Source organism: Delphinapterus leucas, chromosome 16, assembly GCF_059928025.1.
Source record: "Delphinapterus leucas isolate spDelLeu-1000000601 "Yukka" chromosome 16, BTC_Dleu_Yukka2, whole genome shotgun sequence".
Classification (NCBI taxonomy): domain Eukaryota; kingdom Metazoa; phylum Chordata; class Mammalia; order Artiodactyla; family Monodontidae; genus Delphinapterus; species Delphinapterus leucas.
The window spans coordinates 55,408,620-55,422,558 of NC_143144.1; the positions used below are offsets into that span (position 1 = coordinate 55,408,620).

Sequence of the window (13,939 nt, forward strand, 5' to 3'; positions counted from 1 at the left end):
ATTCACTCCTGAGTTGAGAGGGAAAGAGGTGAAACACTCTGGGAAGAAAAAAAAAAAAAGAGGCCTTTTTCAGCAAAGAAGGTAGGAAACTGTTAGGCAGTTAACCAACAGTGCCTGCTACCAGCGTGTGAGACAAATAGGAGAGGCAAAGCGACTTGCCCAAGGTCAAACAACCAGCTAATGGCAGGTGTGGGATCTGAACCCAGAATGGTCTGTTTCTAAATCCTGCTCTCTTGCCCTACACTATGAAAGGCAGTTAGTCCTCAACAGATTATTTTGCCTTTGAGGAACTCAAGTCTCTACAGCTATCCTGGGCAATTCATGAGATGAACTAGTGTGGGAGCTACCAGACAATCAGATTCCAGAGACCAAGCAACATAGCAACTTCATTGCTATGGAGAAGACCAACCTCCTTTGGTCTCCTCTCCACAGTTCACTCCATTCTCCCTGGCCATGGTGGAGAGGAAATTTAGAATAATGTAAATTCAGCAAATAGCAGCCTTTGGTTCCAGATTTCTGGCTCTATGAGTGAGCCTCATAGAGAACAAACATCCCTTTTTATGTCCTTTCATTTTTCCTTTTATTCTGGTATCGCTCCCTTTGGGGGATTCCTTCTCCCCAACTTCAATCATTTGGTTCTGGTGAGGACTTTCAATGACAGTACCAAGGAGTGACATCAAAGTAGTTGACAAATGGAAAAGCACAGACACCAACCAATCAGAAGGGATATTTGCAGCAGTGGTAAAGCAGGGTCCTGGAAGCCCCTGGCTGGGTCAGCAATGAACTCTTTAGTTGTTGGATCATGGGGAACTCCAGGATGGTCCAGGGAGGGCCAGTTAGCCATGGAGATGGACGATAAGGAACTCAGGAGGCTTGGGCCAGCAGGTATTTACCAACTGGTAAGGAAGCATTTCATTTAGTGAGTTCTTAATTTCAGATATTGCATTTATCAGTTCTAGAATGTCTATTTGACTCTTTTTTTTGTTTGTTTGTTTTTGTGGTATGCGGGCCTCTCACTGTTGTGGCCTCTCCCGTTGTGGAGCACAGGCTCCGGACGCGCAGGCTCAGCGGCCATGGCTCACGGGTCCAGCCGCTCCGCGGCATGTGGGATCTTCCCGGACCGGGACATGAACCCGCGTCCCCTGCATCGGCAGGTGGACTCTCAACCACTGCACCTCCAGGGAAGCCCTGATTCTTTTTTTATAGATTTCAATTTTGCTGAAATTCTTTACCTTTTCATATATTGTGTTCTTTTCATTTTCTATATTTTCTCTCACGTTTATAATACTTATTATAAAGTCCTTGTCTGCTAACTCAAATGTCAGAATCATTTGTGGGTCTGCTTCCATTCTCTGCTATTTCTCTTATTAGTTATATTTCCCTGCTCTTTGCATGTCTCATAATTATATAAAAGAACCATAGAGGTTGTAGATGATATTTTCCTCCAGTGATGATTCTCTTTTTTTTTTTTTTGGCTGCTCCGTGCGGTATGCGGGATCTTAGTCCCCTGACCAGGGATGGATTCCGCGCCCCCTGCAGTGGAAGCACGGAATCTTAACCACTGGACCTCCAGGGAAGTCCCTCTCGGATGGGGTGAGGGACTGATCATCTCAATCTAGTCAGGGATTCAGCTGCGCTGGGGCTGGATGGTAGTTGTATTAGTCCCAGTCCAACTTTGGGTCATCTTGTTCCTTGGAGGGAGCCCACTCAAGCTTTTGATTGACAGTATGGTGGGTCTCTGTCTTCTCAACCCTGAGAGCCTGTGCAAGATTCAATTCTGTTCTTAGGAGCTCAGGCTCTTTGGTTTCTTGCCCCACACAGTTTCAAAATTTAGCAAATGTCTTGAGGGGACAGCCGTCATGTTTGATGCAGCCCTCATCCCTCTAATAGGACTTTGTTTCCTACCTACTGTAAGTCTGTGGGAAATTTCCCTCTGCTATGAGACACTTCTAGCTCAGCCTCTCCTGCTGCATCCCAGAATTCAGCAAATGTTGCATGGGGAAAACTGGCCATGTGTTTAGAGCTCCTCTAGATTCCAATGCCAGATCACATGGATCATCAAAAGCTCTGCCAGTTTCTATTTGTCCTAGTAAAGACCTTATGCCCGGGTCAAGCTCTGATTTGGCAAATATACCCAGGTAAGAAAATGGTCAGAGATTATCAGCTCATTTAGAAAAGGCTCCTTCCTCTCCAGAATTCTAATTCATTAGTCTTTGTTGCTGCTACACCTCTCCAGTGCCTTTAAAAATATGATTTTTGTAATTTATCCAGTTTTTTCTAGTTCCAACAGGAACACTGGATTATTGCTACATACTACATCCTACCAGAAGAGGAAGTCCTATGAAATTATCGCAAGATTTAACCATGGCATGGTTATACAGGTATATATGGCTGAATCAACCCAGACCATGCCATGGCCCCTCCTCTACATCTTCACTACAGCGGGGACAGGTGGCCCAAGTAGACCAACTAGAGTTCTTCTGCACTGGAACTGGGAGCCGAGAGCCTTTTTATTTTTGTGGTTGGTCGGGGGCGGGGGGTGGGGTGGGTGAAACAAAGCTGTGAGAATAAGTCTGGAAGCTTCCACTGGCTACGTCCCATGCTCATGAAAGAAGCCAGTTTCCAGCAGGAGGAAATGCAGCCCTCATTCAGAAAGGAGAGGCATAGGAGCGCTGAGGGGATGTTGGGATCCCTGATTCCAGTCACTCGCTCTTGCTGTGGTTTGCTAACCTGAGGCACAAATTTCTCTTTTTTGCCTGAGCTAGTTTCAGTCTCTTGAAAGGTGGACCAGCTCTAATATTTTTGCCCTCGGGCTTTATGAGGCACCCTGTGTCCATATAACACATTAGCCTTTTCTTCTTAGGCAAGGTGGAGGTGGTTTATGTTACTTGTAACTCAAAGAATCTTAACTAAGACTGCTTCTTTAATGACAGGCAGGTTCAGAAGGGCCTGGTGAAAGGTTATCTCCCTCACTGCACAGAAGGAAGAGAGGGAGGATGCATGATAATATTGCTGAGACCTCAGCTTTGGATCACGAATCCTCACTACAAGGAGAAGAGGATGCTTTTAGATTCTGGACACCCAACTCACCATGGGAGGAACTTCAGACTTACCTAAGAAGCCAGCCAAATCTGTCTGCCAAAGCCATGCTGTTTTACTTTAATCAAACTGGGAAACTGCATTCTTATCCTCAACAATATTCAAAGATGGGAGGGAATGGAAAGAGGTAGATTCCTGTGTTTGCACATTTTACCTACTCCTGGGGCTCCGACTTGCTGCTGAGCCTGAAGTTTACGCCAGAGGGTAAACAAGATAGCTATTTGGACATCACACACCACTTTGCCAGTTTCCGTCCTCTTGAATTATTTACCGTCTAACTGTATGCATTGAAACAGAATCTGGCAACACAGAGTCAGAGATGTAGCCTTATTTGTGCGTTAGAGAAGGAAAACTCGAGTTCAGTGAAGGACCTGGAGCAGAAACACTTTATGGCTTTCTGACGTTCCCTGGCTTTGGGAGGGCTGTAAGCACGGGGCTCAAACCCGAGCAGCAACACAGCGCAGACGCACTGGGAGCCACGGGCTGGAGGCGCCCTAGAGCTGACTAGTCCAGTGTCTCCCCTGAGGCCACAATCCCCCTACAGGGCAGAGGCCCGGTTCCAGGACTTAGCCCCCTGAGCCTTGATTTCTTCTCTGCAAGACAGACTGCAAAGGGGGATGAAATGGAAAAATAAGCCTCTCTAGGTTTAAAAGATTGTTATCACAAATTTTATTTTCACCAACATACCACTAATTTCCCTCAGGAATAAATATTAGTAGCTATGAAAACAAGAAAAATATTCAAAAAATATTTCAAGTAGTAAAAAAGAAACTTTGGAAAACAGAAAAGTATAATGGTGAGTAAAACTCACTATTAATCCCACTACTCAGTAAGAATTGCTCACAATAGCGGGTGTGGAGAAAAGGAACCCTCCTACACTGCTGGTGGGAATGTAAATCGGTACAGTCACTATGCAGAACAGTATGGAGGTTCCTTAAAAAACTAAAGATAGAACTACCATACAACCCAGCAATCCCATTCCTGGGCATATATCCAGAGAAAACTCTAATTTGAAAAGATCCATGCACCACCCCCCAACAATGTTCATAGCAGCACTGTTTACAATAGCCAAGATACAGGAGCAACCTAAATGTCCATCAACAGATGAATGGATAAAGAAGATGTGGTGTATATATACACAGTGGAATATTACTCATCCATAAAAAAGAATGAAATAATGCTATTTGCAGCAACATGGATGGACCTGGAGATTATCATACTAAGTGAAGTAAGTCAGATAGAGAAAGACAAATATCACATGATATCGCTTATATGTGGAATCTAAAATCTGACACAAATGAACTTATTTACAAAGCAGAAATAGACTCACAGACATAGAACACAGACTTACGGTTACCAAAGGAGAAAAGATGCAGGAGGGATAAATTAGGAGTTTGGGATTAAAATATACACACTACTATACATAAAATAGATAACCAACAAGGACCTACTGTATGGCACAGGGAACTATATACTCAATCTCTTTTAATAACCTATAATGGAAAATAATCTAAAAAAGAATATATATATATGTATGTGTATATATATATATATATATATATATATAACTGAATCACTGCTGTATACCTGAAACTAATATAACATTGTAAATCAACTATATTTCAATAAAAATATAAAAACAATCACTCATAATATTTTGATACATTTTTTTCCAGTCTTCTTCCTAACCAAATATATATATATTATAATTGGGAAATTTTAACTAACCTCTTTAAAGCCAAGTTTTTTCTTATTTTCTTTTTCTTTTCAAAAAGAAAATACTTATTATTTACCTACATTATTCCAGGCATTATAACAGGGATACAAGAAAATTCGATCAAAAATAACTTGGTTAAGATGTCAATATGAACAATAAATATCTTTTCACTGTTGTTTTCTAATTATGAAAGAATTCAAACAGAGAAAGTAATATAACAGACATCACTGCCCCCACCATCAAGACCAAATCTTAAAATTTTGCCATATGTGCTTCAAATATTTTTTCAAGGAAGATAAAATATTACAGATATGGCTGAAGTCCTACTGTCCTGGACCCAGAATAACTACAGTTGACCTCTGAACAATGCAGATTTGAACTGTGCAGGTCTACTTATACACAGATGTTTTTCAACAGTAAACACTACAGTACTACACAGTCCATGGCTGGTTGAATCTGTGGATATGGAGGAACCACGGATAGAGGTAAAGCCAAGTTTTTTCTTCAACATTTTGTAGTGAGCCTCTTCTCCATGTCAATCAATATTCTTTACAAACAAGGTTTTTAATGGCTAATTGTTTTCAAATAGTTCACTGTAAAGAGATATATACCTAAAATACTATTATGATTCAATGGATTCAGTTTGATTTCACATGAAAATCTAATTGGGGTACTACAAAAGATGCTGAAACAACACAGACTCACAGGCTAGATAGAGAGGATGAGGAACAGACCTGGAAGCAATTCTTTACCAGGACAATTTCAGGCTGCACAGTTACCCCACTACTGGCCTATGAATAGGAAGGGAGAGAAGGGAAGCGACAGATGGATTGTCCAGGCAAGAGGTGCATGTGAGCACTCACATGAGGATGTGTGAGTGGGGAACAGACCCTAGAAAACTCATGACGCTAATCACTGAATTTATTAATAACTGCCATTTTGTTACTCCATATGCTACTATGGTATAAAAACTATAGGCCAAGTGCCACCTTTACATTCATATTTCCTTCTAGTCTTTTTTCTAAGCATAGTTTTTTTTTCCTTTATGTAATTGAAATCCATAGAATGAATATTTTTGACAAACTCAGTCTTTAGGTTTGACTTGTATAACCTTAGGATAGAGGAAAAGGAACTGTGTATCAGTAGAAAAATTTATCCATTTACTAGCTAGGGTCCTATTTACACCATCAATTTCAACTCAAACCAACATTATTTTGAAATTTGCAAGGAAAATGGTTCACTTCTTACAGATAATTCTTGGAATGGAGAATGAAGGAGGTAGACACACATACAATGTGGGAAGGCTGATGCTTCTTTTTCCTCATAGGCAACTAGGGGGAGGGGAAGGGGGTCAGTAAAGGCATGTTTGGGGGAAAGTTGGAGAAGCATCCACACCTGCTCATTATATCAAATGTCTAGGGACTCTGTAAATAATTCAGGTGCAGTCGGCTCCTTCCAGGGGCAGGTGTTGAGGAGAGTTTCCAGACAAGCATCTCCTCTTGCAAAACTGGAGCAGACCTAGGATCTGATTACTTGAAAAGGGGTCTAGTTAGTAGCTATGGCAACCTCCTTCTTCTGCCTTACAACTTGCCTTGGGCTAAGATGCAGGAACTTCTGGGAAAACACTACTGCTACAGCCTGCTGTGGTGGTTAAGAGCTTTGAAGTCTAGCTATCTGTTTCTAATCTAGGCTCTGCCACTTTGTAACCGTGTGACCTGGGAATTTATTCAACCTCTCTGATCCTTGGTTTCTGTGCCTATAGAGATAATTCATTCAGATTGCTGTGGCATCATCTGTAAGGCTCTTGCTATAGTGCCTGGTACATAGTAGATTATCTCCTAAGAGTGTCCCCACCTCATTTCCTAGGAAGAGATGTTTGGACTTTAAATAAAATAGCAATGTACAGAACTAAGTGAAAGCTATTCTTCAGAACAAAATAAACAGTGCAGCTAACAGTTATTGAAGATTTACCATAAGCTGGATATTGTGCTGAGTGTTTTATATATAATTTCACAAAACCCACTTATGGATAAGTTTATCAAAGTTCTGAGATGTTAAGACACTTTCCCCAGCGCAGGCAGCTAGCAGGTGGTGGAATCAAGATCCAAACTCTCATCTGCCTCTTATCCAAAAAAAGCCTATGTTCTTACCTGCTAAGTAAATGGATCTCTGGAAGTTATTTTACTGTGCCAGCACTTCATCTCCAGGTGGACAGTCTGAGGATGCTGGCACATGGAGCTCATTCAGACTTGGACCGACCTCCTTAGGTCTGTGGGGCCTGACTGCCCTCTAGTGTTGGAGGAATCTTAGGGCCAGGTGGAACCCACAGCGAGTTGTTTTTTTCTGAGGTGGTAGTGAACCTGCGTCCCCTCCTGTCTGGAGAGCTGTCTAGTCTGGTGTCTTCTTATTGGCCAAAGGGTTTCTCCTAGGAATAGGGGTAAAATAGGTGGTAAAGACTGGGAGTTAAGAAGAATAATTATCTGGGGATAGAGCAGTAATGCTCAGGTTAAGCTTTGAACCATTGGCGGGGGTGGGGTGGGGATAATGTCTCTTATTCCCAGCACATGGCACATAATAGGTGCTGACTGAATACTGAATGAAGTTTTACAACTCATCCTCACTAAAGGGGGAGGGGGAGTGCTGCCAAAAGAATGGTTTAAAGGTCTTCACTGATTTTTGCCAGAAGCACCAGCAGAAAAAACACTGTAACATTAACCCACCTTCCACTCCAACAGACTCCAAGGCATGTTTCGTGCACGGCTAGGCGAGAATGATGACGCTGCTCAGTTACTAGGAAATGATTTGGGGTCAGCAAAGACATATGACCATTTTAGGCTGCCACCCTCCCACCAGTGTCCCGAATGGTCCACGGATCTCAGAGAAGTCCCACTTCCACCTCCATAACTCTGCCCAGGTAGTCCATGTCACCAGGTGGTCGGTGAGCACCTGTGTGCCCTGCTCCTCGCTAGACAGTGGGGAATCCGAAGACAGGCTTACTAGGTGGCTTATCAGAGGGAGATGAACACCCCCCGACCCCAAGTCACAGAGACTGAGCTGGGTTACTGCAAAATGGGAAGAGACGGTTTCATAAAATAAAGGATATAGAGCAGACAAATAACACCTACTATAATCCAGTCCTTGGCTGCCCAATTTTCCTCCCATATGAATAATTCTGTAAATGCCCCCATAATATATGAATATACTGAATCATTCAGATATTAATTTTATCACTTATATTTACCTTTATAATTATTACCATCTTTATTTCTAAGTAACAGAAAATCTAAACCCAAGTAAACTTGGCTTGATGAATAAAAACATTTGTTGAGGGCTTTTTTTCCCCTCGGTGGGGAGGTGGGAGTTTCAGGATTGGTTGGTTCACAGCCGGTGCTGCCAGGAGTTGGTGGCCAAGAAAGGGAAGTAGCAGGGCAGGACCACAGAAGGGATTTCAGAATAAAAAGCCAGATTCCTATAGTTAGGACAAGCCACATACTGGAAGACTGCCTGGGTGGGGGTCCCTGTGAAGCTACGGCTGCCTCCTGGCCTTCTTTTGGGAATCTCTCTGCTTTTGGTGGAAAAACGGAGACTGATGGCCCACACTCTCTGCAGAAATGGACTAAGGACTGAGGTGGCTGCATAAGGGAGAATGGACTTGTTGGATGACTGAGCTGTAGCTGCATTTTCTGCACTAAACTCACCCCCATCCCACGCCCTAAGAAGGGTGGCTCCGGTAGAGGTTGTCTCCCAGCTGTCTTGGATGTACTACCTTCCTGTTTACCCACATGAACTTCAGCCCCAAGCTGGTATATTCACTGCTCCCCAGACCTGCATTTCATCCGCACCTCTGGCTTTTGCTTCCCCAGTCCCCTGCCTGAATGCTCTCGCCTCTCCTTACCCTACAACTTGTCTTTCTCAGGGCCCAGCTCCAGGTCTGCCTCCTCAGTGGAGTCTTCCCCAAGGGCTTGGCCTTCTTGGGTCACTTTCTATTTTCGATTCCAGGGGCGTTTGTTGTGTGGTTGGGGAGCTGATTGTGGTATTTGCCATAGAGTTTCAGGCAGGACTTTGTTTATTGCCTTTTCAGGCAAGCTATGCCAGAACTCCCCACTCAGAGGGCGGGGCAGGCAGGGTAACGTGGCCGACCATGTAAGGGTCTGGATGAGAGGTGCAGCCTGGAGCCAGCCGGGAACATGTTCCCCACACGACACCATAATTCTTGTGCTCATAAAACCTCCTCAGAGGATAAAAAGAAACATGTAAGTCAGTACTTATTTCTTTGGGAGGGCCCCCATGAGACAAGAAATCTTTCAACTGCAGACTGTCAGGCACCAAGGACCTTAAGAACAGGATGGAGGGAGGCAGGGAGGGCTTAGGGCTGTCACTGAAGCAGGCGATCCTGAGGCAACGCGACGGGCAGAACAATCCACGTGGATGCCGTGTGGACACGGCACAAGGACGGCACGCTCATGTCAGTCACACCCATGAACTTCAGACCATCACCGTGTTTTTAGTCCCTAAGCTGCTGGGGCTTCATATCATGTTTTCCTTTCCTCTCTCTCAGCCTGAGTCCCTCCCCTGGGGATCTGCCTGTGCTGCTTCCACTGACACTGCTGAGGCAGATGGCCTCTGTCCCCAACCAACTTCCAGAGAAGAGACTGTGTAACAGTGGGGTGTGAGGGCCACAAGGGAGGGAAGAGGAAGAGGGTAACAACAAGTGACGGAGAAAGCTTAAATCATGCACACAGGCTTCTCATAAGAACTTTATTTCTCAAAAAGGGGGCAAGAATCCAAAGTATTAAAATAATCCTCTAATTTTTGTTTTGGAGGGAGAGGATAGGATGACAAAATAATTCATATAAAAATTTCAAGCACAATGGCTGTAGGTCTTTCATCCTGAAACTTGTACCTCCTGTCTGCAGCTCCAGGTTCCAACCATGTCACAGGCAGTGCCGAGCTCCTGGATTCAGAGGCTTACAGCATCTGGAATGCTTATTTATATTTACTCCACAAATAAATACAAAAGGTCAGTCTTCCTAGTGCCGATGATTCAGTCTATTTTTGTGATTGTTTCTAACGAGAATGCTAAAAAGAGCTGCCTCTCTCTACATTCCAAATCTTTCCTTTTTGAAGACGACTAAGTGTGAAAGAAAGGAAATGTGGAGACTTATCAGGTACGACTGGCTCTTATAACAACCACATGCCAAGGGAGACTCTACCTCATTGAGGTGATAAAAGGTAAAAAGCGACCATGATTTTTCCATTGCCTTTTATGTGGGGAAACCGCACCTTTCTGTTTATACCACTGAAGGGAACCGCACTATGTGAAGCGAAGTCCCCCTCCAGCAACTAAGCAAAATCCCTATATCCAGGGCAATTATTTTCTACCTTAAAAAGAAAGAAAGAAAAGGGTGAGCGGCAATGAGAGTCCTTAGTCCAGGCTGATGTTGCCACACGGCCCAGTAAATGCTGAGGGGCACTTTCCAACAGGCAGGCCCTTCCAGGAGGTGGGAGAAAAGACCTGGCTCACCCTCTGAGAGGCTTAAGGTGAGTTTAACTGTGAAGACCGCTCGGAACATGCCCGGCTCTCCTCTGAATGCTTTCAGTTGGTGTTTCTCTGAGGAACAGGGAGGTTCTCGTGAAGGTACTTTAAACTTCCGTGCTCTGAGAAGTCCGAGACCACGTGGTCCTGGCCTCGCAGCAGCCACTTGGTAGTAAGCAGTCCCTCCAGTCCCACTGGTCCCCGGGCGTGGATTCGAGATGTACTGATCCCCACTTCAGCTCCTGTGGAAAAGCACGGATGAGGGTGTGGCTTTCCCAGCCTCTGCTTCCTGACCGCCCACCAGGTCTACGTCTCTTCCTTCTCCTCACTTGGCCCCCTCTCTCTGCCCTCTCCTGACCCATCCTCCCTGGGCTAGCCTGACTTCCACTGTCCCCATAAACATGTTCTCTGGTTGCTGTGAGTCACGGTCAGGCCCCTTCTTTAAGAAAAGAAAAAGGGGCTTGACCGTGGGCCTCTCTTTTGTATTTTATCCCCAGTTCATTTTGACAATACTACAAGTGCTGTCTCCGATATCTGTCTTGTGTCTGGATTGCGTACCATCATCTGACATTTGGGTATTGTTTCTGGTGTACGACAGTGTATAGAGGTTTCACCTCCCCGAGTATCCTTTAAACCCTAGATGGTAAGGGACATGTTCTAGGTACTCCCTAGAACGCCTAGCTCCTAGGTGCTCACGAGATGGCTGCTGACTACACCAAAGGGAGCTTTTCACTTTCCTCCCTCCTGCTCCAGCCTCAGACGTGGGGCAGCGGGGCTCTTCCCAGGTCTGGCTTGGTGTTCTGCACCGTGTGCAGTTGAGGCAGGGCTCCTTTGCTCATCACAACTTCACTGAGCAGGCACTGGGCTGGGAGCCGGGGATGAAGTGGTGAACAACTGATGTAATTCACGGAGCTTGTATTCTTGTGGGCAAGGCAGCCAAAGAACAGTTCAACAAATGATTCCATGTGGTGATGGGGTGCAGTGAAGGGTGCTGGGATGGAGGCTGTGTGGCAGGGCGGCAGCACCCTGGATAGGGTGGTCAGTGGGAGCCTCCCTGAGGAGGTGCCTTTGGCTGAAACCTGAATGAGAAGCTGGCCAGGGGACAGCAGTGGAGAGCCGCTGCAGGCAGAGAGGAGCAAGCAAGGACCCGAATGCAGAGGTGCCTGGGGCAGTGGTCGGCAAGGAGATGGTGACCACTGGCTTCAAATTCTGGGTTAATAGCGTAGAGATCACATGACTTTGGGCAGGTTACCTAACCATCTCTTGCTTCAGGTTTTTCTTTTGGAAAAGGAAGAAAATAATAGAATCCATTATGTAGAACTAAGTGAGATAATGCATGTGATGCACTTAGCACGGTGCCGGAAATGTAGTAAATGCTCAACAAATATTATCTGTTACTGTTATTCATGCATTTCACAGGAACTTAACCCAACCAGAGTCTGAGCTTTTGCTCTGAGTGGCTGATGGAAAGACAATGGAGTGGTCTTTGCTCCTCCCCCATCTTGGACTTTCACTTGAAAGCTGGGCACCTCAGCCCTTACAAGTGTGCTATGTCTTCTTCAAGAACATGGAATACAAAGATCAGTGCAAGTGATGTGATAATTAAATCAAACCCCAACACGACAGAAACAGGGAACTAAAAATAAAGAGTCCAATGACTAAGAATAACAGCAAAATTCCCTTTAATAACCTTTAACAATTCAGTGAGAACTATTTCTCTAGGCAGTTTTCTATTCAAACGTTCAGAGGGATTAAAATGTTTTAAGTAGTTGAAATAATTCTCAGATGTGCCACAAATGCCTTACTGGAGCTTTGTAAAATGGTACCCCTGAAAACCAGCGACTGTCTGAGGGCTCCTTATACTACTGGGGGATGGAGAATTTATTACTAATGACGGAAGTGGGGAGGGTGTCTTTGTGAAGCTTTTTATTTCAAAGTCTGCATTAGAAGTCAACCTTGCACCTCTGGACTTACCTGTTTGTTTCTGATGCTCATACTTCAGCCCAGCATAGGTACTAACACCTTCTTTTGTCCTGTCCTCAGGGTGGATTCCTAGCTCTGAGGCGACCTGGCTGTGTCCCTCTGAAGGAGTAAGTCTGCAGCGGCAGTGCTCTCACGGGACCTTGGCATGCACACCTGTCATAAGCCATGCATGCAGACACACTGTGGTCTGCCGTACGTGGCAGAGTCCAGGCTCTGGACTCACGGAAGTCTGGGTCTGAACACCAGCTGCATGACTTTGGGCAAGTTACTTCATTTCTTTGAATCTCAGTATCCTCATCTATGAAAAAGGAAATACAAGTGCCTACCTTCTTAGCATGTGAAATGCCTAGAACACAGGACTTCTACCAGTTCATGGTAGCTGTTATCATTCTCTCTCATAAACCAACCTTCCCTCGGTATGTCTGCATCATCTTGATCATGCACGTGACTGTAAAGGCCAGGTGTCTCCTCCACCCTCACCATGCTCCTTGGGGCCACACAGTGATTCACAAGGGACTCCTTTCTCCCCGACCAGACTCTTTCTTACCCAGTCCGAAGCGGTAGCCATCAGAGAAGCGAGTGCTGGCGTTCCAGAACACACAGGCACTATCCACGTGCTGGAGGAAGAACTCTGCTGTCTTCTCTGCAGCATAAAGGGAAGAAATTGAGTTAGGATGGCCCAGGGAGAACATCCTGCTTCCAGCCACTCAACAGGGCCTGACTGGGGCAGGGCCCAGGCCCCTGAGGTGCTTCCCCACGTATTAAACATGCAGACTTGTGAAAAATCTAAAACAGAAAGAAAGCAAACCAGCTTCATCAGTCCTGTTGTTGAAGGAGTAGGTACCTGGGAAAGAATCTGGGTTGGAATCCAGACCTCCCTGCAGACATACCCTCAGTGCTGCAATGGCCTGTCTACACTATCTGTTTATAGGCTCTGAGTCAAATGCCAAAGTCTCAACTCCAACTCCACACCCACCAGCTGGGTGACTGTGGACAGGCTTCTGAACCTCTCTGTGCCTGAGTACAATGGGGACTGACAATATTACCCAGCTCCCAGGCTTGCAGAGAGGATAAAATGAACCAACAGCATGGAGCACTCATCCCAGAGCCTAGCAGATGGCAAGTGCTCAAGTATTAACTGTTTTCACTGGTGGTGCTGTGATTCCCCAGTAAACTGACTGGAAGTTCCCTGAGGGGGCCATGCTGGCATCCTTTACCATCAGGCCTCCAGTGCCTGACACCCAGGCTCACCTGTGGAGGGAATGAGTGACTGTAGAGCTGGTTTTGCCCTAAACTAGTTGGTTCTGCGCTTAACCTCCTGAACCTTGATTTCCTCAGCTGTAAAATGGGTTTATTTCAGCAACCGGGAAAGACTGCTGCATGGATTAAATGGTAACGCCTCTGAGACAGAGTGAGCCACGTATAAAGTGGAGCGAATCACCTCTTCCCTCGGGGCCACTGTGACAACACAGCGAGATAACAGATGTAAAAGCACTCAGCAAACCAGCAAGTGCTGCCCACACCAGGCATTGTTATCAGTCCACTGAGATTACGTTCTCCTGCAGGCTAAGAGGGGCTGAGAGGAGCAGGGTCAGCTTGGAGAT

The 13,939-nt window shown here is 45.3% G+C and overlaps 1 protein-coding gene across 12 annotated transcripts in view; it reads right to left on the reverse strand.

Annotated features, from left to right (window-relative positions):
- Window positions 1-4,634: 4,634 nt before the first annotated feature.
- Window positions 4,635-13,939, reverse strand: part of ALDH18A1 (aldehyde dehydrogenase 18 family member A1) — a 52,478-nt gene continuing 43,173 nt past the window's right edge. For 7 of the 12 annotated variants that reach the window (XM_089897271.1, XM_089897269.1, XM_089897267.1 and 4 more), the window contains 2 exons: window positions 12,883-12,978; window positions 10,488-12,633 (listed from right to left, as the gene is read on the reverse strand). In XM_089897271.1, the coding sequence (XP_089753397.1) occupies window positions 12,392-12,633; window positions 12,883-12,978 (338 nt within the window). In that variant the 3' untranslated portion in view covers window positions 10,488-12,391. Of the gene's footprint in view, window positions 12,634-12,882; window positions 12,979-13,939 lie in introns of all 12 variants that reach the window. The other 5 variants (XM_089897270.1, XM_022569247.3, XM_022569245.3 and 2 more) reach the window with 3 other exon arrangements.